Source organism: Cebidichthys violaceus, unplaced genomic scaffold (genome assembly GCF_023349555.1).
Source record: "Cebidichthys violaceus isolate CVI_PGR_0920_01 unplaced genomic scaffold, fCebVio1.0.p SCAF_17, whole genome shotgun sequence".
NCBI classification, from domain to species: Eukaryota; Metazoa; Chordata; class Actinopteri; order Perciformes; family Stichaeidae; genus Cebidichthys; species Cebidichthys violaceus.
This window is the reverse complement of record NW_027176340.1, coordinates 8,506,355-8,532,066: the sequence shown is the minus strand read 5'-3', so window position 1 is coordinate 8,532,066 and position 25,712 is coordinate 8,506,355. Positions and strand designations below refer to the sequence as shown.

Below are 25,712 nucleotides of genomic sequence, written 5' to 3'. Positions count from 1 at the left end.
CAAGTCTAAAAAAATATTCTAAAGATATATTAAACGCTAGAGGTCGACATTTTCAAAATAATCATTCACCGGGTCGGAAGTTGATCGCAGGCTTGGCACGTCATTTCCGGTTAGCGGATGTTGTTTTCTCCCTTTGTAAACTTAATTATCATTTTTGTGTTTCACAGCTTTATTCATACCTTTTTAGCCCTGATTTTGATGTAAAAACAAACAAATTCCTGTAACGACAAGTGAAGCGTGAAGTAACCCCGGCACTGGTGAGCTTCTTCTCCCACATGCTAACGTTGCGTGTCGACGTTAGTGAAATGCATGCATAGCGTTAGCTTCAATCTACCGTTGTAACGTAAATGTGTCCGAGCTGCGTCTGTCCATAGTGAAAATGTACGGTATGTTTATTAGTATCAGTCGGTATAGTTTATTACTATGTTGTTGTTTTTAGCAGGACTATGTGAGAGCACAATACATCATTTGATTCACATTTCCACGCTCGTCTTTTGTGATAACATTTATAGTTATCGGGATCACTGACATTTCTTCTGACGAATTATTAGAAAACGTGTTTTTTTCTCATGGCCAGTGTAACTTAAATAGAAAAATATTGGTTATCACTAAAGATAAATGACATTCTGCCTTTAGACGTTCCTCATATTTGTATATGGATAATTTAAATGCATCTATTTCTAACATGATTAATATTATTCATTACTAGGGGTAAATATCATATGCATTGCAGCAGGCATTATTTTGTATACACTATTCTTTTATTTTCCTGCTAGACGTGGTGTCTGCACAGATAAATGCACTGAAGGATAACAGACCAAACAGTCAATCAGCAGCATCATGTCTGCAGAAGTGGACCTGTCCCCTCCAGAGGTCCCTGAGCCCACTTTTCTAGAAAGCCTGCTGCGCTATGGGCTGTTCCTGGGGGCCATCTTCCAGCTCATCTGTATCCTGGCTGTCATCTTCCCCACATCCAAGTCACATGAACAGGTGAGTAGACACCCAGGGAAGGAGAGGAGCAGGTCTTGTGTCGTTAAGTCTGTTTTCCTCTCCTTAGAAACTGTATTCCCTGGGCTGTTGTGAGTCGGGGAGCAGGCTTCATTCTGATTGAGTAAGCTTCCAGAGATATATGTGGTCAGGATAAGGGTTCAGGGGAAACACAAATCAGTAGGAAAACAGACTTCTACACAACAGTGAAAAAAACAACAACACATTATTGTATTTTAATTGTTAAATATAGATGTGTGCAGCGATATAGGTGTCTGGAACTAGGTTAGTGTCGATCATCGGCTCAAATGAGTGGCATGGTTGCACTGAAGAAATGTTTCCACACAACGCTCTCTCTGGTGGCTCCATCTTACATCAAATGAATACATTCAGATACATTCACAGTGTGGCACAGCTTAACTAGGAAAATGGTTTGATTAATATCTTTATTTTTTCCATCTTGCTTGACAGATCTACTGGTTCTGCAATAACACTATTTTCTGAAATACAGAGGAACCAGATATCAGTTAGTTTATTGCAGAATATCTTGTTTTTGAATGTCCATGAAGACCGTACCACGGAGGGCTACTCCCACAATCTCCATGCTAACAACTGTCAGGAGAGATTATTTATAGACAAGAGCAATTAAATCCACTGTCTAATTATTCTATTTTCAGACACTGTCATCAGATGCACTGATTACGCTCCAGAGTATGTCGCCATTTCATCCTTTATAGCAGCCTGCTGTAGTTCTGTATCGCCATACAAAGACAGGAACAGTACTGACAGAGGGAAACTGTTGAAAGACATCCGCATTTCTTTTGTTTGATTTGTGTGTGCATCTGTGCTCCAAAACCTCTGGGAATTTCATTCAACCATCCATTTGATTGAGATAAGTCCAAGCAGAGTCTGAGCTATATGGAGGGATGACAAACTGCACAACCAAAATGTATATCGCTTGTTATCACTAATTACTATCCCTGTATGCACAGTATTTTGTATAAAGCACAGACTGTGTATTGACAATATTTACTTGGAACATAATACCTTGGCAAAAACTATGTGTGAGTTTTGAGACCCCAAAAGCATCTTCAAATCCCAGTTATCTAATCATACTTTTGTCATTTTACACCATGTTTAAAATGACTTGGATGGTTTCTTTTGAAATTACAGGGTGGTTAATGCTTCCTGTGTTTGCTCTACAGGAGGAGACTGAGTCCACTGATGGAAAGGCCACTGAACAGATGAAGAAACCTAAAGGACTCACACCGCAGATCCGACAGAAACCAAAGAAAGAGAGCAAAAAGAAGCGATAGTGCTGTGTGTGAATGCGTGTGTATAGTCAACAGTGAGTCGACATTGGCAGTTACTAATACAATTATCACTACATATACATATACAAAGCACTGTCATATTACGACAATTAAAATGATGTGCATTTAATTTTAGACTCTTGAGAATGACCTCAAACTGTGTCCTTCACATTCAATACAATATTAATAAAAGCAAATTGTCATATATATTGTTTGCAGATTTGTTTATGTAGCTACATATTTTACATGATATTTCTTGTGCATTTCTTGTCTTTTATAATTGAATAACATTGATTGAATTATGTTTGGATTTCAACTTTCAAATAAACACATGATGTAGTAATTTGTTAGATTGAGATCATGTCCTGTCTTTATATTTACATGACTTCATTGGCACTTGTTTTGTCAGTATATTATATGGTATGGTACAGTATATTTAACTTTAAAAAATACCCTTTTTTACTACATTTACATGATATTCAAGCACCATCCAAAATAAAAAGTTACGTAACAAGGGAAGATCAAGCCAAACCAATCGAGCATAGTTTCATTTAATAATGAGATTTAAGTAATTCTTATTGGAAATTATTGTGTATGTTAAAACTGGTCATCCGCCAATATAAAGGCATACTTACTGGGTATTTTTAAATAGAGATATGGCCATCAAAAAGAATGATTAACAATAACCGTAATCATTTGGAACATCCTTAATTACAGAGCACCTGTTAGACCGCATAACGGTTAAGTTTTAGTATCAATGCGCCGGCCCAAAGTTGTGTCGCTAAGCAACCGGTGCTGCTGGCCAGTAATGAAGCTAGTTTGGTATTGGATGATAGGTGAGATTGAAGTATTTATTATATAGTATTTGTTTCATGTTATTAGAACAACTTCCCTTACAAAAAAAAAGCTTCTCAATCGTGACATAATTTATTTTTTAAAGCTAAACGGGGGCTGTTGTCGTGCCTGTCAACGCCTCGGTGAGTTAACTGTCGGGGCGTCGAGTTACGCAACACGACGTGAATCTTCCTGACTCCGCCGTTGCTGCGTACAAAGCGTAAAATCCAGACTCATCATATTTGCGCTCTCGTGTTTCGTCGGTGATGCACTATCCCGTGCCTCCCCCCTCACTCCTCCACCCCCCATACGAGGCATGTCTTCCCCACACCACTCCTGCTTCCTCGCATGAATTGACCGCGCCGTCGACTCTTCCCGGTTAAGCAGGCTGCCTCAACGTAGTGAGCCGCGGTGTTTGTCCGGCTCCACCGCAGCGCCGCCCGGGCAGCTGTGCCCTCTGCTCCCGAAGGCAGTCCCCGTCATGACCTCCCCTTTCCTGCCGATATTCGCTAAATGGGATTCGTGGCCGGCTCGAGGTTTCCACAGCAACTGGCCATCCGCTTCCATTATTCCTCTAATGATGACAGCCATCGGGATTTAACACCGCTCCTCGCTGCGCGTCTTTGATTTTTTATTTTTTTTTGGTGGGGGGGGGGTCTGAATCTTCAGACGCGTCTAAGGTGAGTTAATTAGAGCGTGTGGTGTTTTAATGCGAGAAAAATTACATTTATGTCGGAAATGCATCCATGGGTTTTTGTTTGTTGCTGCTCATGTTCCCATACTGCTGTTTTACGCACAGCGTCTCTCTCTCACACACTGACTCGTATTTCATTGTTTTACAGGCCATTCAGTCAGTGCTGCTCGCACATTTGGTCTGTGCCACTCAGTGTGTGCCAGGGGCTCCGTTGTTGATGATTACCCCCCCCCCCCCCCCCGACTAAATCCGCACCGTGTGTGTAAATGTCATATTTCTGACTTTCTCACGACCAACACGCGTCCACATAAGACACAGTTAATCGACTGCGTACAGAAAAACAAGAGTCAACAATCCATCGAAATCCAAAATGGAGCTGTAACAGCACCTGTTTTGATTCATCAGGCCGCATATGCGCTGAATGCGAGCTGGAGCCGACCACAACAGCCAGCGTTGTCGCCTTCTATCCCTGTTCCCATTCACAAATCCCCTGTTTACGCGTCTAATGTGGATCAGTTTGGCAAACACGGATTGTTCACGTCGGGTTTTTTGGGTTTTTTTTTTAATTCCCTACCATAGCAAAGACGTTATCATTTTGACAGCTGCTACTCCTGTATGCAGCTACTACCCCACCCCTTGTTTCTCTGAAAGCAGCTTTGCCGACAACTGGTGTTTAATCCCGTGGAAATAGAATTTTAATTACGTGGCTAATCTATTTACAGTCGTTTTTGGGCGAGATCCAGCTAATTTCCATAAGGCAATGAATTCAGGTTTGTTAAACAAACAAAAAAAAATGAAGCACATAAATCATCGGAAAGCTCAACGTGCGTTTTTGATACCGGACACGTTTAGGAGATGCTATAATGTGCTACCCTCATCTGATAGACACAAGGCTGACAGGGCTTCAGAAATAACATCTGAATGGATTGTTGAATGACTTTCTCTCAAAAAAAAAAAACATTTATAAGCTGAGAGCATGCAATGTGTCGACATACATAATGTTCCCTCTCACAGGACAGCAAGACGTTGACGTTGGTCTTGACTTGTTGAGCTGTGACTGAAGAGTATTTACATTATTTATTAATCAACTAAGTGCTTTAAATTTCCATCTATTGAAAAATATTCCCAAATCCCAAGGTTTAATCTCCATATGTCTTGTTTTGTCCGGTCAACAATTGAAAAAGACCAAAAAAAAATTGATGTCTGTCACAAAAGACAAAGGATACTAGAAATATTTCTCATATGAGGAGCTGAATTCTTTGCTGTTTTTGTTTTTGTTGCTGATTATTTGTCTGTTGATCAACTAAGACTAATTAATCAACTGCCTAAATGTTGCAGCTTTGACAACACATGAAAATAATATATACATACATTTTGTAGGGGGAGAGTATTACCCTGAGTTTATTTTAATATCCTGTAAATCACAAAGAAGAGGGTGTCAGTACATTCATTTGAGATTACATTAATGAAAGTTATGTATTTGTTAATGACCTGCTAAAAGTGTGGCACCTCTATAATGAAACAGCCTTCATGTCCTCTTTCCCACTCTTTGCCCTCCTTTAGTCGGCCATGCTGTAGCAGCTATTCCTCATAGCCTGGATCACTAGCAGCCACAGTCGGAAGTGATTGTTGTTGTTTTTTTTTATCAGCTGAGTGCCACAATTCCCCTCCCCTCTTCTTCTTTTCTCCTCTCCTCTGCGTGTTCATCACTGAGGAAGAGCGGAGATGGGATGGGACAGGCTTTGCAAAGGGTCAGCAACATATTTTTGGGAAAAGATAACGGAGAATATCTGATCGAGGCATCCACGGTACTGAAATGGGACAAGGCTTGATAGTTATGTGACTTTGTTGGCTTTTTTTTCTTCTTCTTTTTTCGCCCTTTTTAACACAACTGCCTGCTCTCTACCTCAGGCTGTATATAGATAATCTGTGTATTATGTATGTGGACTGAACTGTGTCAGGTTATCATCCAGCATATAGCAGGACAGGACATTATTGCTAATATGCACATTTCCGCTTGTTTTGATCTTGAGGAACCATCATTGCCCCCCCCCCCCTCCCCCCCTCCTTTCCTCTTCCCCCTCCCCAGGGCAAACTGTAATTTTCCCATTCGACTGAAACATTGGCTCGAGCTCCTTCTCTCTGCAGCACAGTGGCAACTGTTAACTGTCTGTTGTGACTCAGTGAGGTTTGTCGTGGCCAAATGTGCTCATGTGCCTGACCAGAAGCGTGCAGCTTGTGTGCTCTGCTCCAGATGGAGGATTACCAATGCTGGTTAGACAGAGGAAATGAGAGAAAGAGTTAAACTCTTTGCTCTTAAGTTATTAAATATAGGTTGTTCTTAAACGCATCACCTTGAAACATTATCTTCAGGAACAAATTAATTATACGATGACATTAGAAACTGCAACTTAAGTTTTTCCACAAGAGTACAGTGTGCAAATAATTCAACAGATGATTGGAAGGCCTGAAGTAAAGGCATTGTGTCATGGAGGACGAGGGTTTCATATTTGTTCTGTCTTAATACAACCCTCGCAGGCTAATATTAACCTTTGGTCGCTCCTGACAGTACCGGCTGTGAGGAGATTCCTTCCTGGCACAAATCCAATGTAACAGACTAAATCCACGAACAGTCAGGGGATCGCCAAAGTTATTACAATTTATCCTGAAGACAATCCATGCACTAGTTAGTTGTCGAGCTATTTCGGTCAGTAGGATTCATCGACTGTGAGCCATGAATGTCAATGTCAAAATTTCATGGCGATCCATCTGATATTTGTGGATTTTTGACCTCCGTCACTAACATAGCGACCAGTAAGGTAACTCCATATCCTGTTTAACCAAAGAGTCAGATTTGAAATGACAGTGTGGATTTATGGGTGTGTTTTCATAATGAAAATGCTGTCTGTGTCAATAACGTCCTAATGTGATGCAGTTTCAGTACCTGACTTACTGGACTCGCCTGCTTTATTGACTTGTATACCTTGTAGGCATCAAAGCTCTCCCCCCTTTCCATACATTATTCAGTCCATGTACAGAGACAGGTTTTTTTATTATTTTTATAGATTTTGTGAGACTGGGTCAACACTGAGACTTTGTGAGAGAGACACAGGATAGTGATAAATGTACTGCTGAAATTGAAGTGCGTTTGAACTCATTGTTCAGAGGTGAATACCCCTCAGAGGGCCGCCTTTGAACGAAGCCTCTATTTGCTGTGATTCACATCTAATCCTTCAAATCTCCATTCCTGCAACACAACCAGGCACAACTTCATTCACACGGTCGGCATGTCGATGCGGACATTATTAAACCACGTGTTGGCGTAACTACAGCACATTCATACCAGAAATGCAGCTTGTACTGTCAAGAAAATTGTACAATTTTAACACACCAATAGTCAAAAAAAGGAGTAAAAAAATATGTTGCGTTTTTCAAATTATGAAAAGTAATTCATAATAATGATGGTGATCATGTAAAGCCAGGTGCAAGGCAGCACAGTTTCTTTTTGATTAAGATTTTCAATTTGTGTGGAAACATAGGCGTCTTTGTCTACCACACACACACACACACACACACACACACACACACACACACACACACACACACACACACACACACACACACACACACACACACACACACACACACACACTCCTCATCTGTCTCCTCGCTTCCTTCCTCCCATCCAGCCCTCCCATTGCTCAGGTGCCTGGTGGTAGCACTGTGGTGCAATGTGGTTCTCCCGCATTCCTCCGTGCTCCTGTTGAATGGAAAAACTCACAACGGATGGAAATCTCTCCTCATTTTCAATTCCTCATAATCTTTTCTGTATTTTCTTTTATTTCTCCTCTTCATATCATGTTTTCTACCTGCTGGTACTTTTGGACAATATACTTTTGTCTCTCCCTCATCTTCCCTCCTCCGTTTTAAACCATTACAGTTTGGAAGTAGTCACATGTTGGCACCTTTTTGATATTTAGGGCACTCTGACTATTAGTAAAAAGGCTCAGCTACAGCGCTGCACTGGGATACATTTGCAGTGCTGGTGAGGATCATTACCTCACTTCAGCAGTGTGTGCTTAATCTCAACGATTAGTCAATTTTCCTAATCGAATGTCAAATCTTACAGTAGGTGTGCCCACTCCATACTTTAACTTTGTAGAACTTCCATCCCTTTAGAGAAATTTTAGATATTGAATCCCCCGTCGGCTCACTGAATGTCATTCTCTTAACTCTCTGAGCTCTGACCTCCTTGTATCAGATCAACAGTAGCATCACACTATTTTTACACAACCAGGAAACTTCAGATCAACTTGCATAATGACCCATCTGGAAGAAGTTACGAACGAAACTCTCCTGTTAGTTCTGATGTTTTGCTGTATCATCTCTGCCTATTAATCCACTCCTATAGCATTGTGCTTCTATGGGCTGCGCTGCAGTTCAGGTGCTCAAGCTTTGGAACTTTTGATGACGGCAGTCAGTAGCCCAGTGAGAGCTCGAGAAACCTTTTTGGAAGGCCTCTCTTCTGAGGTCAGTGAGGGACGAACTGAAGTAACTCGACATTGTGAGCGACGTGAGCAGCAGCATGTGACGCTGCTGCCATTTGATGCTAATGACAAAGCCAAGGTCTACAAGTCGTGTTTCAATGGAAGCTGGTGACATGAAGCTACGAACTTGAGCTGGATTCAACCTTTTTCAGCATGCGTCAACCAATCGTTTCTTTTTTGTTTAACCATTTCCGCTTGCCTTCTCTCTTCCCACTGCTCCTATTTTCTCTAAGTCTAGAAAATGGAATAAAAAAATGTAGTCTTGCGAGTTCCGAGTGCTATTTGATGACAGAACCACGTCAGCGAGCGAGTGACACTTCAGTGGCGACGAGCTGGCCATGCTTGACCGTTTAGTTTAATTTTGTTGCTCGTAGTGTGAACATAGCGTCAGATGTAAATTCCTTCCTAAAATACAGATCACCAATTAGTTTTTAAGAAGCACTAGCTTTTTTCAAGATGATCAACTCACAGTAGTTGCATAGATTCAAGGACTCCAAGTATAAGCATGTTTGCATACATTGACTCCATGGACTGTGAAATCTTAAGAGCCTTAATTCTTCTTTAAAATCTAACTCTATGATCACTGTTGCAATCCTGTCAGCCCATTCTGCTTTTGTTTTATCCTTTTTAACTTTTGCTTGTTTCTGATCCTCAGTGAGCCGGTAGATGTTTTAGGCCACAAAGTCCTTTTTATTCATATCCAGAGCAGTTAGCTAAATCGAGCGGTTTATTCTTCGCAAAATTCACACAGTCCTGTCCTCCTGCAGGCCTCCTACAGGCCCGTCTCTGTGTGTGACTCAGTGTTGCACTGTGGGATACGTTAACCCCCCCAGTGCGCCACATTACATCCTGGCAGGAGTTGAATCAAAGCTTGCATGACCGTACATGTGCGCTCAAAGTCGCTTCCGCTCGTGCACGCACTCGGCAGCATAAACGCGCCCACACATCTCCATGGCGAGGTCCTTCCATATCTTCGAGATTTCCTGTACCTGTGTAATTATGCTCACACGTTACACTTAAAACACCCACTAAGCCTCAGCTGTCCATGCAGTATACAACAACCACCTACACGTTCTTTTTATGGCCACTGCCGGTTCCTTCCTCCTTGTCTGTTAATAACCCTCTCTGTCCTGTCTATCCAGACTCTGCGCTGGAGACACTCACACGGATACATGCGTGTGATGGAAAAAGGATGTGAGATGCAACCGTGGTCGGGTGTTTCCCAGAGGAACCAAGGAACAGCTGCTCACGCACGCGCGCACACACTCACACACTCACACACACAAATAAGGAGTATAGACTCTGTGCGGATCTGAGAGTGCCTCTATTCACGAAGGAACAAGGCTGTTTCATGTGTGTATGACTGTCTCCGTTTCAGCCGGCCTAAAATAGCCGGTCTCACAGTGAATCACTCTGCAATGCCTCGAGGGGCGGACTTGGTGTTTGAACACGGCACTACAACTTTCTGTGGGTGCACTTGACTGTTTGAGCATGTTTGTCTTTGCCAGGACTCAATGATGGCAGCGGCGGCATGCTCTTGTTGCTTTTATCAGGCCACAATAGATGTGTTCAGCATCAGGGTGGAAAGGAGAAGCAGCGTTCTAATTACCTGCAGGAGGTGAAACAGTTTCTGTCCTTGTCAACTCCCCAGTGTTCACGCTCTGTTTCATTACAGCCCATTGCTCCTTTGTTTGTTTTCCTTGTAGATTCTTATTGATTCAGAACAGATTGAATCAACAGATAGGGATGACCTTGAATGTACGTGTGTCGGCTTCTTTGAAGGTGTCCCGTTCTCCGAGTATTTGCATGCTAAACGGTTCTAACTGAACCTGGAACAGCTCCAAGGATACTCTGTGGTGAGCGGAGATGAGACTCGCAGCACACACACTGCAGCGAGGATTTGTTTTGTGGCAACAGAATGTTTGTTTCTTTTCGCTCAACAGCTTGTATCTTATGTCAGGATGGTCTTTAAATGTATATGTAAATGAACAGCTTATTATCTCATATATTTCACTTTAATGGCATGTTTCCTCATGGAAAAGGATGTGTGTCTTGATTCAAATATTAACAAAGTTTAAAAGTAAAGTGACATCCATATGCCCTCCTCTGAGTCATGTTACTGCTGCCAGGATGAAAGTACACCTGAGTATGTGATGGCAGAGAAAGAAATATAAAATGCATCACTATCAAATTTGACACTTTTTGAATTGAAAAATTGTGACAGAAATGTTTACATAAATGCCTTTTGAAACATCTATTTGGGACCAGGGCTGCTTTTATTTTTAATCAATTAATTGTTTAGTCTGTAAAATGCCAGAAAATTGCAAAAAAAAAAAAAAACTATCGCAGTTTTCCGGAGTACTGTTTTGTCCGACCAACAGTCCAAAACCCAAACATATTTTGTTTACAGTGATTGTGAAATCGAGAAAAGCAGCAAATCCTCACAATGGAGAAGCTGAACTTATTATTCTTAAAGTGCTGCATACTTACTCATCATTGGCTCTCTTCCCAGGTCTGCATATGGGGGCGGGCAAGAGCAAGCCCAAGGAGCCGGGCCAGCGCTCCATGAGCCTGGATGGCACCATCGGCACGGGCTCCGACAGCGGCCATTTCCGCCACCTGGGACCCGCCCAACAGACTCAAACACCCAACAGGAGCCCTGCCGTCGGGACAGGCAGGCGTGGGCACCAAGGGCAGCACCAGCTCGCCCCGACAAACACGCCTGAGCTGGCGCTGTTTGGAGGGGTGGACCACACAGGCACCATCACCTCGCCTCATAGAGGTAGGTAACATTTTGAGACAGGTGAGTTGTGCAAGTATTGCAAAGTATTATAGGACAACGTTTACTTCACCTACAAATGCTACTGAATGAGAGTTACATTTTGAATTCTTCAAACTAATTGTCATTTTGTCAACAGTGTTGCAAAGCAGTAAAAAAAAAAAAAAAAAAAAAAAAGCCGTGAAATAGATGAGAAGATCGATACCACTGTCACGTCTGCACGTTCAATGTGATATTCTGCATCCAGCCACTTGTTAGCTTAGATTAGCATACAGTATGGAAACTGGGGTAAACAGCTAGCCTGACTCTCTCTACCAGCTTACCAGCCCCTCTTAAGCTCACAAACCGAAACATAATTTTATATTTGTTTAGTTCATACAAAATTGAAGTTTCAAAACGACAAGATGAGGTTTAATGGAGGGTGTATGTGCTATAGGCTATTTCTTGGCCAGCTGCAGCGACTTCCAGGAATCTCTGCCAGTTACCTGGCAATCTAACCGGGACAAGACTCCAGGAAGTCCCTGTGCCCGGCCAAGAAATAGTCCTGCACATAAAATCCTGTGTAATTAGTGATAGTTGGAGGTGCTGGTTTTGCAGTATACAGTTGTTTCCAGTCTTTTTGCTTTTTCCTGGTTCCAGCTTCATATTGAACAGACCGATATGAGAGTGGTATCGATCTTCTCATCTAACGCCTGGCATGAAAGCAAATAAATGCATTTCCAAGTAATGGTAAAAGTAATGCTGCTTGCCCAATGGCTAGAGAATGCACTTTTTTTTAGTATGAATGAAGTTGTGAATGGAAGCAGATTGAATAAGATCTGATGAGAGTTTTGATTTATCTGTGAGTTAGCCCAGTCAGTCCTGACTTGCTGTCAGTTTGAGATCACAAAAGTCCTGAGAAAAATATCTTTAAAAAATGATTCACAGTGAATCATGTCACATGTGAAAAACATTTTCCTATTCCCACCATAAGCTGCCAAACAGACTTCACACCTTCTCTTTGACTTTGAAGCCCATCGCGCCAAACTGTCCAGATTTTACGTGACGTTAAGCTGTAATGTGTCTAGACCGGCCAGATGGTTTGGTTAATGTTGCTCCGTCCAGAGAGAGGAGGGCTGCTGGTGTATCTGCTGGCCGCCTGCTCCTCCTCCTGTGCGTCTAATGAGCCAATCAATGATTGGCTGGAGAGTTCTCGGGTTTAGATCACAGGTTTATCAAAAGGAAGGGGTAGAAAGCTCGACAGAACATAGAGCGCCATCGGTGTGATGGCGTCCTTCACGGACGATTGGCCACAAGCAATCTGAATGTCGATATTTCTCATTAAGCCTTGGTAAATTGTTTTATACAGCTGCAGAGCAGAGGCAAAATATACCAGCTTTACAGTGGATAGAGCAAGATCTGTATTATTGAAGTTAGATTGTGGAAAGGAATGGCAATAGTTCTTAGCGGGAAGTACCTTTTTGTCTTTAATTACATTCTTCCCTAAATGCGTATTTCTGTGTGTGTACTTTCTTGCAGGAGGTATCACTACATTTGTGGCGCTGTATGACTATGAGTCACGGACAGCGTCTGATCTGACCTTTAGGAAAGGCGACAGGCTGCAGATTGTCAACAACACGTAAGAATCAACAGCCTCTCTCTCTCTCTCTCTCTCTCTCTCTCTCTCTCTCTCTCTCTCTCTCTCTCTCTCTCTCTCTCTCTCTCTCTCTCTCTCTCTCTCTCTCTCTCTCTCCGATGCCACAGCTTCCCAAAACATCTAAATTAACAGATTTGTAGACGCACGCGTGAGTGTGAACGTGAACAAACGTGTAAATGAATGAACAAAGTCAGAGCTGGTGATTGCAGAGCGATCCAGACAGCCGAGTCTGATCCTCTCCATCTGTTGACTGAAACCGAGCAGAACGGCACTTTACTAATGCATCCTGTTCCTCTTCGACTACTTCTTGTCATCCTCATCTTTAAGATACTTTGTAGAGAGCCTGTCATGGCAAGGTCCCTGCACTCGAGTATCTTTCCTAACACCTTAATAATGTGTTTTCCTGTTGGACATCGGCGCATGTTGAAGTTTGTCTGCGTTGTGGTATGATTTAGTGTTATTTCAGTCGCAGGAAGTGAGAATTGATGTGTGTATTTAAAAAGGAACTGGTGCAAAACTCCTACATAGGTGTTTAAAATCAGAACAATGTTGTTTTTTTGTTTTCTCTTCCGCTAAACTCTTTCCATAATTTCTTGTCATAAGTCTGCTCTGCTGTTCTTTAGCTATTGTCTGGCACTACATAGTTGGGCTCAAAAATAGAATTAATTCATACTTAACATTAATATTACAGTTTGAATATCTAGTTTACAAATAAAGTATTTGGTGCATGGGAGTTTTTTTATAAAGGATTTTAATGCAAATACTGAATATGAAGTAGTGAGACTACAAAGTGAATCCCCACATGATATCTGGAAGTGATCATTTATGGATAGTAAATGGGGAGATATTTCTTCATTCCTCTTTTCTAGAATTATTACAAACTGGAAAGTGGAACTTTTACACTTTTCGAAACACTGCAGCTCGTGTGACCCCACTGTGTAGTCCTGCAGCATAGCCGGCTCCTCTGCTATCTGTCTGTGCTGAGCTGCTTGCCTTGCCGTGTCTCCTCGCCGTGTTTTTGATGTGTCTGCTGTGTCTGTTATCTCTCCCCCTCTCTTTCTCTCTCATGCTTCATGATTCCTCTTAGGAAAAAGTACAGCTTCAGGTCAGTAATACTTAATGCAATAAAAAAAAAAAAATCTCACGCAACCTTTTGTTCACCGTCCCTTTGCTGCTGCGCGGATTTGTCTGATCAAGCTCGTAGCGTAACTGCAATGAATTAGTAAATATTAGAGATGTACTGTAGAGGGATGGTGCTCTAACTTGGTTGGTGGGTAACATATTGTTCGTCTCTCTATATAGAGCAACAGTTAAAGGTTTTAAAATATAAACCGAGGGACTGCAAGTTGAACAAAAGGTTGCATTTGTCTGTCTATTTCCTCTCTTAACAATTCGTTTTTCTTCACTTTTTGCACTTAAGTGTGGGATGAGATTATATTTTAAACTCAATCTTTTGAATCAAAGGTTTTTCCTGTGCTTCGTAAATAACAACATGGGTTGTCAGTCAAACAATGTGGAAGTTTCAGAAGTAGACTTTCTTACTAAGGCATAATCTGAGGACACATTCTGAAGCATCCTGTGCTGCAAATACTGTAATATTTAATGGATAAGTCTGGTGGTGATCCATATTTTTCTAGTTGGCAACACATCCCATGAAACGAGTTATTCAACTAAAAAAAGCCTGATTTATCTTATTATTCTGTGCCATAGACCTCATTGCTCTCCAAAAACTATACACACACATGCATCTGTTGCACTGGGGTGTGTGTGTGTGTGTGTGTGTGTCTGTGTGTCTGTGTGTCTGTCTGTCTGTCTGTCTATCATGACGAACGTGGGCACTGTAATTTAGTTTGAGTCAATCCCACATACACCTTCCTTGGGACATATCTATTTGCTAAAAACAACGAGCTGTTATAGGAGTTCATTTAGGCTTTTTTTTAAAATAACTATGTACGTATATGACACGTCCTCAGTAGGAACCAATGGGATTTGGGCTGAGAGTCACAGACAGGTTGCAAGTTTAAGTGCTTTCTCCATCAAATATTATGTCCCTTGATTGGGAATAAACTAAAAGATCATTAAACCAAGAAGTGTTGTGGTTGTCAGTTTTCTGTATATTGTTGACTCTCTCGCTCTCTCTCTCTTTGTCACAGAGAAGGGGACTGGTGGCTCGCTCGCTCCCTGACGACAGGAGAGAGTGGTTATATCCCCAGCAACTATGTGGCTCCGTCCGACTCCATCCAAGCAGAAGAGTAAATGATCCTCTCCTTGTTTCGCTCTTGCAGTTTCTCTCCTACAAATCTAAAGCATTTGTCTAAGTTCAAAGCCTGGATGTGGATTTATCCCCTGCTATATCTACTTCTGCAAGCTATTGCAAAGCGTATTGAGAGACTATTTCCAATATATCATCCAGTACGGTCCTCTGTATTTCCAGTCAAAACATATTTCTGCATGCCTGCTCCAGACGCTCAATAGTAGCTTCTTTCTGATCTTTGGCAGGTGGTATTTTGGAAAGATCACTCGGCGTGACTCCGAGAGGCTCCTTTTGAATTTACAGAACCGACGAGGAACCTTCTTGGTGAGGGAGAGCGAGACCACTAAAGGTGAGAGAGCAGACACTCCGGAGGCTACAGTCATCATCAAGATGGTCAAATTAGCTCTTCTGATTTTCTCAACGTCTGCTTATGATGATGTGTAAAATCTGTCTCTCTAAAGCAATGTAGATCAATTCAACTTCACCACAACGATGTTATTTTAAAATGCATGGTATTAACCATACAGCTGACAGGATTAATCGATTAATTGATGAGTTAATCAAAAATTCTCAAATGTAAATATTTGCTCCTTTCTAAAAGACTAATTTGAATATGTCAACCTTCACTTTAGGAACATTTCACATGTGTTTTTCTCTGTTTTATGACATTTTATACACTGAACTTTTCATTGATTTATTGTGTGATTAATTGGGAGATTAATTCATAATGAAAATAATCATTGGCTGCAGCCCAACCTGCACATATAACTTATTTCTCAAGATGAAGGCAATTACTTCAAGAAATGTAAAAGTACAGCTCTGAAATTGTGTATTTGAGGTAAGAGATATTATGAGAATCATTACGTGAAGCGTTTTTGAAAGACAAACATACGTTTTCAGAGATTGTAATCCAACAACAGACAGGAAGTGCATGCCTTCTCAGAGAAAAATCTGATTATAAAACATGCTTCATAAAACCTGAGCTTTTAATTTCTAAAATGTGTGAAAAAGGGACGTGATGGCACTTTATTTGTCCCTGGAGTCCACTCCACGTAGCAGATAAGATCTCACTTTGAAATAAGTAGATCTTTAGGGACTCGATTTAAAAGAGACAGAACCTTGTAATGAAGTCATTTGTTAACTGTCACGCAGGCCTATGGCGCTGTATCTTTGTTCTCTGGAGTTTTGCGTCTTTCTCTGAAACTCTGCAGTCAGATGTAGTCCTTGTGACATCATTGGGGTCTTCAGGGGGTTGTTTTGGAGCAAGGGAGGGGGGAAGGGAGGTGGAGTGGAGTGGAGTGGAGTGGAGTGGAGTGGAGTGGGCCTTGTGAATGGATAGGGGTGAATCACTTTGCCAGAACTAGGTCAACCTAGGAGGGTGCTGGATTTTCCTCCTGGCTATAAGTTTCTGTTCTCCCAACATGCACACACTGAGTGAGGGGAGGAGAGGCATGAAGAGAGGGGAGACTTGAGGGAAAGAGGGAGGATCAGGGAAAGAGGAGGAGCTCTGGCAGGAGGTGTGTAGGCCTCTGGGTGTGTTCTGTATTGGATGTCACATGTGAGGCTCATAGTGTGACACCGATGAGCAGAAGCATAGCGCTCATATGAATAATGCGTAAATCATGTCCGACTGGTCGTGATACATCTCATCATGCTCAGGCTCAGGCTAGAAGACACTTCAAATCCTTAAACACGGGAGGTGAAAACCATCATCTCAGCTTTTGTTAGCGATGTTTGTGCCCCGGATCGGACACATATGAGTGGAGATATTTGTATAAAATGAGCTTGATGTTGTAGTTGTGTGGAGGCCTTATATTCTGCACAAATTTAGATAACCACAGGAAATCATTTAGTTCAGTATCTGTATCTTTTAGTATAGCCATTAATGTCTGACTAGTTTTTGGTCGATAGCGCAGACGTTAAGATCTGGTTACTCTGCTGGAGTAATATTGTGACGATCAGGCACTTTGGATCAATAAACTGCCAGTTCAGTTATTGTGGAAGTGTGTCTTTACTGCACAAGAGTGAACACCAGATCAAAGAGAATTGATTTTTTATTTTTAATCTCCCTGTCAAGGAGGTTAGATTTGTCGTTAAGTCTGTTCACTTCATAAAACATGATTCTTACAAGTTTGATTCCTGTCACACTTGTAAGGTCTTATTTTTTATTTTATTCCTATCATTATTTTTGACTCTTAATAAGTCGTTTGCTGAAAAGCCGCTGTACAAAGCAAGTCAGTAATTATCACTATTTCACTCTGAAAGATCAAACCTTACTTAACAGTGGGTCCTGGGCAGGGACAGAAAGGCTTAGTTGGATTTCTGGGGCCCTTGAAGGGGCCATCAGGGACTTGCCCAGCACAGCTGCTAGGAAACTCCACCGAGCAGCTGTCACACAGGGACAAACACGCCTTGTTTTATTGTTCTAACCTGTCTCTGTCTGTCGTTTGGTCTTGTTCACAGGGGCATATTGCCTGTCAGTGCTGGATTATGACAACACCAAAGGCCTGAATGTTAAACATTACAAGATCAGGAAGCTGGATAGCGGAGGTTTCTACATCACCTCCCGCACCCAGTTCAGCAGCCTACAGCAGCTAGTCTTCCACTACCGCAGTGAGTCCTCACATCTCTGATGGTAAACCTTTTACAACACTGTTTACCCATAACTTGCCCGCTCACTCTCCCTTCTCGCCCCTCGTTCAGAGCACTCTGATGGGCTGTGCCACGCTCTATCGGACGTGTGTCCTGTGGCCAAACCTCAGACCCAGGGACTGGCCAGGGATGCCTGGGAGATCCCCCGGGAGTCTCTCCGCCTCGATCTTAAACTGGGACAGGGCTGCTTTGGAGAGGTCTGGATGGGTAAGGATGACGCACCACTCCTTTTTTAAAGGAATTGATTGAATTCCTCTCACACCATGGCAGATACACAGGTTATGCATTTGCAAAATGTGAAGCTCATCACAGGCTCATTACGTGTGATGATGATGTGAATTCTGGAAAAGGCTCATCGAAGGAATGTTTTTGACATTTTGAGAGACATATTTGATACATATTATAGATTGATATGATGTCTGTCTGTTAAATGTAAGGCAACATTTAGTAGTTATTTAGCTTAGCCTTAGCATAAATACTGGAAACAGTGGGGAAACAGCTAGCCTGGCTCTGTCCAACAGTAACAAATTTCACCTTGCAGCACCTCTGAGATCACTGTCGTTTAATGGCAGGTTATGTGCTAGACTTAAGTGTTCGTTTTTACAGTTTTGGTTTTGTACAGAGTAAACAAATGAGATTTAATTTGTTAATTAGTGAGCTTTACAGTATGTGTGCTAAGCTAACAGGCTGCTAGTTGTATAAAAAGTGGCACTGATCTTCTCATCTAACCCTCTGCAAGAAAGAGGGCCAGTGCATTTCCCAAAATGTCAAACTATTCCTTTAAGTGCTTTATCAAAGAAGTCACGCAATGATGTTTTTTTATTAACAGGCACATGGAACGGTACAACACGGGTAGCCATTAAGACCCTAAAGCCCGGCACCATGTCTCCAGAGGCCTTTCTTCAGGAAGCTCAGGTCATGAAGAAGCTCAGGCACGAGAAGCTGGTCCAGCTGTACGCTGTTGTGTCTGAGGAACCCATCTACATTGTGACAGAATACATGAGCCAAGGTAATACAGGATACCGACTGTAACAAGTGATGGATCAAACCTTTTCTGGTACTGAAACTGAAATGCTTCTGAAGGCTGGTTTATATTTCTCGAAATTAACTAAATAAAAAAAAACTAAAATCCAGGTTTTCTAACATTACATATATTACTGCTTACAAACGCATGTAGATGATGGCTAGTGTTTTAAGGTTTACACATATATTGAACAACTAGTTGATTATTTGAAGCTTAGCTGTCATTACAAATGTTTATCTTTTTATCTTGCACTCGCAGGCAGCTTACTGGACTTCCTTAAAGGAGAAGCAGGAAAGATGCTTCGTCTTCCTCAGCTAGTAGACATGGCTGCTCAGGTAAAAATAAGTTTTGGTTCAGCCACACACAAAAAAAACAAACACAATATTTGTATTTCTAATAAAATCCCTGTCCTCTCTGCGTCACTTCCTCCAGATTGCAGCAGGCATGGCCTACGTGGAGAGGATGAACTACGTCCACAGAGACCTGCGTGCTGCCAACATCCTGGTGGGAGACAACCTGGTGTGTAAAGTTGCTGACTTTGGTCTGGCAAGACTCATTGAAGACAACGAGTACACTGCGAGACAGGGTGAGTCCACTCTTTCCACAACATATTATTTTTATTATTATTATTATTATTATTATTATTTCTATCAAGCTACTGAGAGAAGTACAGATTTGTTGACTTCTAAAAAGCGATAATTAAAGAATTGGGAATGACTGTTCTAAAATCTAATTTTATTCTATAACATGGTACTTTTAAATTTTATTCTTGCGTAAATGTTTTTTTTATTCCCCATGGTTGCTCAGGAGCTAAGTTCCCAATCAAATGGACGGCACCGGAGGCAGCTCTGTACGGCCGATTCACCATCAAGTCAGACGTCTGGTCCTTCGGTGTGCTGCTCACAGAGCTGGCAACTAAAGGCAGAGTCCCCTATCCAGGTAAAGACTCACGTAACGTACCAGCACCTGAGCAATTCTCCATCCAAACAAGCGCTTCTTTAACAAGACGAGCTGAGACAATTAGTCAATTCATTGATTTGTCAATCAACCGAAATTTCATCAGCAACTGTTTTTAATAGTTGAATAATTGTTTGTCATTTTTTAAGCAAAAATGGCCAAACTAGTTATGTAAGAGCGTCATCTTGTCCTCTGTGATATTGTGATGGACATTTTTTACAATTTTCTGACATTTTACAAACAAAACAAGAATATTCATCAGATTAATCTATTCTGATGATGATCATTAGTTGTAGCCCTAAAAATGGTAAAACTATCAAATTTCATATTATTTGGAATTTCTTGGATAAATATCATAGGATGAAATTACCACAAAAAATGTTTTTGATGTTGGTGTTTTCCAAATTTTAATAATTTCATTCATCAAATTTACTTTATGAGAAGGCTTTTCTTTAGAGGAAGAAGGGCTGTCTGTTCCCTTCCTTCCTTCTAACTTCCTGTTTCTCTCGGCAGGTATGGTGAACCGTGAGGTGCTGGACCAGGTGGAGCGCGGCTACAGGATGCCCTGCCCAGCAGAGTGCCCCAGCTCTTTACACGAGCTCATGCTCTCCTGCTGGAGGAAGGACCCAGAAGAGAGGCCTACGTTTGAGTACCTGCAGGGCTTCCTAGAAGACTACTTCACCTCCACAGAACCCCAGTATCAGCCTGGGGAGAACCTATAGAACCACACGCTGAACCGAACCCGGGGCGAGAACCTCAACACAGAACGACCTGCACTAACCGACCTCAGAGGAGCGCCTGTGAAACTCAACTGGGAGAAACTTGAGATTCTTCTGCGGAAGCAAAAACCGAGATAGAAACCTGCAGAAGTCCCATCATGTGCCATAAACAACCTGTTACAGAAGAACCCGAAGAACCTCCTTTCTGCAAGCACTCACTGTTTACTGAAGGTTTTCCTGCTGAAGTGAGGTTCAAAGGCTCTGAAGGAGAACTCCTGGTGGACGGACTCTGGCTCTGATTTTATGTGTTTTTGAGAGGTGCGACTGATGTGGGAGGAACCAAATCAAGATCTACAGACGGAGCGAGGGGGAAAAGAATGAACCGTTTTGCCGAAGAGAAAAGGTCAAGGGAGGATATTTCGGGCATCAGCTGTTTAGCGAAACCTCCCTCTTTCCCTCTTTTGTCGTGTCTCTTTAACCTCGCCTGGTACATTTTTTCCGCCCACAGAAGAGCACTGCCACTGTGGCTCAGGTGCCAAAGGAAAGTCTGTCTCTCTTAACGTCCTTTTATCTCCCCTCAGCCTCTCTCCTCTCTATTTCTGACTTTCAGTATCTCCCTCCAGTTTTCTCAAGTGCTGCTTCTTCAAAGTGTCTCCAAATAACTCAGCTCTGGAACTCTACGTTGCATCTTTATTTATGTTTACTTGGACAATATGCATCCTGTGGTTTAAGGTTTTGTTCAGTGGCGGACAAAAAAAAGTTTTTCTCTGATTTCTGTTCATTTGTTTTTCTGGTAGTGCAAAAAGTGTTCCTGGTTGTGCCAGGGTAAATGTACTCAACAGGCAGGTTCTGTAACACTGGAAGTTAGGTCAATTGAGTTAAACTGTCTCTTTTCTAGCTGTATTTCTTGACACATGCTGAACGGCCATAGCGGCCAGCTGGATCCACTCTTGACAATTAAAAATGATTTTGATGCAGGTAGTGTTTGAATGCTTGTTTTTTTTTTTTTTACCTTGATTTAACTGAAAAGTTGCATTGACAATAATCATCACCGTTATATTGGCTCTAAAGAGCAGTTTTGATAGTTTAAAGCTCATTTCCTCTGAGGCATAAATAGGGTAACTTTCCTCAAACATTTATGTGACCTACTAAGAAGCTGATATGGCAACCGATCATATTACTGTTTGATATTCAACTCAGCCCAAGATGGGAAGACCCCGAGTGTAAAAGTGTGCCAAACAAATCACATTTCTTTACTGCTATTCATGTATATAATGTTTTATCATCAAGGGGCTTTCTTGGGGTTCTTAAACAGGAAACTGTTGACTTAAATTTTACAATGAAACTGCACCATTTCCCCAGTAAACGTCATGTTAGTGAGTTAACCTGACGGATAAACCTGTCAAGGATTCAAATGGTTTTCACTCACTTCGCAGCTGTTGTGTCCTTAAAGATATGCAACCAGGCGGCCCTAATGAAACTAACACTTAGATCAGGTAACTCTAATAAAACTGTGTTGATGACTTTACTATAAGAGTTGATTTTAAAACCAGTTAGCATGCTTTTGTGCCGTTCTTCTCTTGACCATTGGCTGGGTTTGTATTTATGCTGTACTGTACATCAACATGTGTATGTTTACTTTACTCAAGGTCTAGGTGAGGTGACGGGATCATAAACGGACTTCTGAACATTTGTGCCATCAACCTATAATTCAAGTTTTTTTTTTTTTTTAAATATCTATATATCTTACCCACTGCTGCCAGTTCTCACTGTCATTCTGTACATACTGTAGCTCTCATACTGTAGGGTTGGTTTTGTATCATGTAAGCCACTTTCAGATGGCAGGTATTTATGTTGGGTGTCACACATTTCACAGTGGTTTAGTTTATGACTTAGCCGATGCAGCAAAAGTAGATATAAAGTTATAGCTTGTTGCCAACAAACATGAAGAAACCAGTTATCAAAATATGAGCCATGCAGCAATAAGAGATGGTCTGTGCCCTCTAAAACCATTAAATTATTATGCGCTGATTATGAATCACAATGGCTAATTTAATCAATGATATGGACGATTCTGACCTTAAAAATGAGTTTGGGGTTGTGATATGACATGAACAATGAGGTCAAAGATGTAAATAGTACCTTAAACAAATGACTGTGACGATCATGTAATTTGTTTTTGTATAGTTTTTCTTTAACTGCACCTCCACATTGAGGTTTTTACAGTGACGCACGCCTGCTCCCAAAATGTTTTAAAAATAACATGCTACTGTAAATGGGGCTTAAGGAATGTTTTCTTTAATATTGGACTTATTTATGCAAAAGACAATTTATAATTGGGCATGAGATATATATATATATATATATCTATATATATATATATATATATATATATATATATATATATCTATATATATATATATATATATATATATCTATATATATATATATATATATATATATCTATATATATATATCTATATATATATATATATATATATATATATATATCTATATATATATATATATATATATATATATATATCTATATATATATATATATATCTATATATATATATATATATAGATATATATATAGATATATATCTGAGAACATCTTATCAGTGCTTTCCTCTTTAGGAATTGGTAATCCCCCGTTTTGTTCTGACGCACTGAACCGCCTGTGAGTCACTGAGACAATGTGGAAGTTGATGGGCTCATGACTAATATGAGTAACACCAAGGTCTGATTGGCTTTTCTGTGCCATATTAAAGAAGTGTCTGTCTTTTTTTTTAAAAAACATGTTTTTATGAATCTATGCAGTTTCGGTCTGGCATTCCTTCAACTTCATGGTTATTTTGTTCTAAAGTCAAAAACAAGGATCGTAAATAAGAAGGTGTGAGCATTTTGTAAGGACTTCTTTTTGTCTTTTGTTTCTGACGTAACAGGATTGAAATGGGTATCGTGCCACTTTATGTTGATCTTTAAATGTGCAATAAATTATATTTCAAATGTGTTTTGATAAGAGTGTGTGCTGGTGTGTGTGCTGTCCTTTGACCGATGTATAAATATTGTGCTGTTTGGACATGACTCAGTGATTCCTCAATAAAGTGATGAGCATGCTGCTCAAGCCGAACATTTAGAGAAGTGAGCATGTGACAGGAGGATCAGGTCATCGTTGCCAGAATTTCGAGCACATTTAGGAATGAATGAAACGAAGCGTATTTGGAAAAAGGCAAGTTTCAGTTACGGCAGTTAAAATGCAAAACAAAGAAGCTGCATTTTATCTTCCTGAGTGAAGTTCTGAAAGGAGATGACATGTCAATCTAAGGGGTGGGCGATAAATTGACCTGGAAGTGGAAGTTAGTGCCAGATCAGATGCATAAACGTCAAGAAAAAATCAGTGGAAGTGTAAGCACTGAAAGCAGTTGGAGCTTATAATTTTTGAGCAGTAAGTACTACTTTTATGCAAGCAAAAAATCTGAGTACTTCATCCACTACTGCATGTAGGTTGAAGGCCTGGTTCAGGTTCTTTCTGTGTGTGACAGTCGACCCCTGCTTCCCTCAGAGCGGCTCAAGTGTTTTTGTCCACACGGGGGCAGTATTTGTCAGGCGTATCAAGGACACTCAGTGGACGAGGAGCAGGAGGACGCATTGAATTGCAGATCAGCAGCAGCAGCAGCAGCAGCAGCAGATTGTAACACACCTGCTGCGGTGGCCTCCACTAAACAACATTAATCTTTAGTGGTCATTTATAGACGGCGTGATGGATGACACATTTTTCACAAAATCTCTCTCATGGCACCATACTGTAGTTTATGTGGGGACCTCATTGGCTCACCTTTTTCTCTCCCTCTGCTTTAAATACCCTGAAACCAAATGCAGCTGTCAATTGATTACATATGAGCTCTCCTTATATTGGTTTGAATTAGAGGCCACACTGAGCCAATCAGCAGCTGACGTTTCCCCATTAATGAGCAGCTACTCTTTCCTTCCCTGCTGTGAATAGAAGCAAAAAAAAACATCAGTTGATGAAGTGCTTCATTTCTAATGTACAGTACGTCTGTGTGTGTGTGTGTGTGTGTGTGTGTGTGTGTGTGTGTGTGTGTGTGTGTGTGTAACTGGCTGTTGTTTTTCCCATCTACTGAGCCAGAGTGCGAGTCATTTATCTCAGTTATCCAGACAGTGTCAGAGCTCCATCTGTGAAAACAGTAAACACACTGACTCACACTTTCTAAGTGACTGCCATTGATACCAGACAACACAGTACTGCGGATACACACAAGGATATAGTATGTCTGCTCTCTCTCTCTCTCTCACACACACACACACACACACACACACACGCACACACACACACACACACACACACACACACTGGGCTACAGTTACTGTTTGTTTTCATGTCATTACAGTGACAGGAGCATGGCAACCCCGGAGAGAAGCTGGATAATAGTGGTGGTTTCTTTTTTTTCAGGGTTTTTTTCCTCCACTAATGGTCCAGGTTGTCTCTTCTCTTCTCTTTTGATCCCTGGTTTGTCTGCATACACGTAGTGCACATGAAGATATCAGAGCCCTCTGTTGCAAGATGATACATTACAGTAATAATGCATCAATCATCTGACACTCTGTTACGTCTTCTGATTTTTCCTCTGGCCTCATATTGTGAGAGAGCTGTCTCTCTCTCTCGTGGATGTGTTCAAAATCGCATGATATTGTTCGCACTAAGTGTGATGTAAACTGGACTATGTTGTGTGGTCACACTTCATATGATGTTGATTTTGTGTACTCGAGAAACGACCAGATGTATACTACATCAGCAAGAATAACTGAGTGTGAGATGTGAGCTTACTGCACATACTCAGCTGCCCCACAATGCATTGCATCTGGGTGCCCCGAGATTAGGCAGCAACCTCTGGGTCTGAAAAGTGAAGCCAATGCAGAAGTGCTTTAAACTTGCATTCTCTCCACTGGCCATCAGACTCCTCTGGTTGCAAAAAGAAGTCTACGAGAAAATGACTCTACTTCTCACATGATTTATTACCCTAGTAAAGATTGCTGAGTTTATGATCTCAAACGTTAATTTTAAAGTCTTTCTTCAGTACAGCATGATGTTCATTTCAGAAACATTTAGAGTAATATAGACCATGAAGCAGGGTATGCTTTATGGCATACCTTGTGATTGACAGGTCGCTACCACAGCTGGGAGTTATTTGTGTTTTCAGTTCATAAAAGTAAATTGTAACATTTTGGTATTCTTCTGCATTCGACTGTACTTAGCTCTATACCTTTGTCACTTCTGGTTGCAAAACACCA

General features: G+C 41.2%; 2 protein-coding genes across 3 annotated transcripts; both read left to right on the top strand.

The window, feature by feature from the left end:
- The first annotated feature begins 83 nt into the window (after nt 1-83).
- Nucleotides 84-2,656, top strand: manbal (mannosidase beta like). The gene is made up of 3 exons (XM_068711741.1): nt 84-257; nt 777-990; nt 2,193-2,656. The coding sequence occupies exons 2-3, from the start codon at nt 841-843 to the stop codon at nt 2,301-2,303; spliced, it is 261 nt and encodes an 86-aa protein (XP_068567842.1). The 5' UTR covers nt 84-257; nt 777-840; the 3' UTR covers nt 2,304-2,656.
- Nucleotides 2,657-10,179: 7,523 nt separating this feature from the next.
- On the top strand, nt 10,180-22,737 carry LOC137873950 (proto-oncogene tyrosine-protein kinase Src-like). Of its 2 annotated transcripts, XM_068712471.1 has the most exons (12): nt 10,180-11,157; nt 12,673-12,772; nt 13,878-13,895; nt 14,944-15,042; nt 15,290-15,393; nt 17,508-17,657; nt 17,748-17,903; nt 18,526-18,705; nt 18,979-19,055; nt 19,153-19,306; nt 19,528-19,659; nt 20,191-22,737. In XM_068712471.1, the coding sequence occupies exons 1-12, from the start codon at nt 10,686-10,688 to the stop codon at nt 20,397-20,399; spliced, it is 1,851 nt and encodes a 616-aa protein (XP_068568572.1). In that variant the 5' UTR covers nt 10,180-10,685; the 3' UTR covers nt 20,400-22,737. The 2 variants fall into 2 exon arrangements, with proteins under 2 accessions (XP_068568572.1, XP_068568573.1); XM_068712472.1 differs by lacking the exon at nt 13,878-13,895.
- Nucleotides 22,738-25,712: the final 2,975 nt, after the last annotated feature.

Bases quoted from the DNA above. Each gene is read 5' to 3' on its own strand.
- manbal (XM_068711741.1), top strand. From the start codon at position 841: ATGTCTGCAGAAGTGGACCTGTCCCCTCCAGAGGTCCCTGAGCCCACT. The intron at 991-2,192 runs GTGAGTAGACAC...TTTGCTCTACAG, and splicing joins CATCCAAGTCACATGAACAG to GAGGAGACTGAGTCCACTGA.
- LOC137873950 (XM_068712471.1), top strand. From the start codon at position 10,686: ATGCCAGAAAATTGCAAAAAAAAAAAAAAACTATCGCAGTTTTCCGGA. The intron at 15,043-15,289 runs GTAAATGATCCT...GATCTTTGGCAG, and splicing joins GACTCCATCCAAGCAGAAGA to GTGGTATTTTGGAAAGATCA. The intron at 19,660-20,190 runs GTAAAGACTCAC...TTCTCTCGGCAG, and splicing joins AGGCAGAGTCCCCTATCCAG to GTATGGTGAACCGTGAGGTG.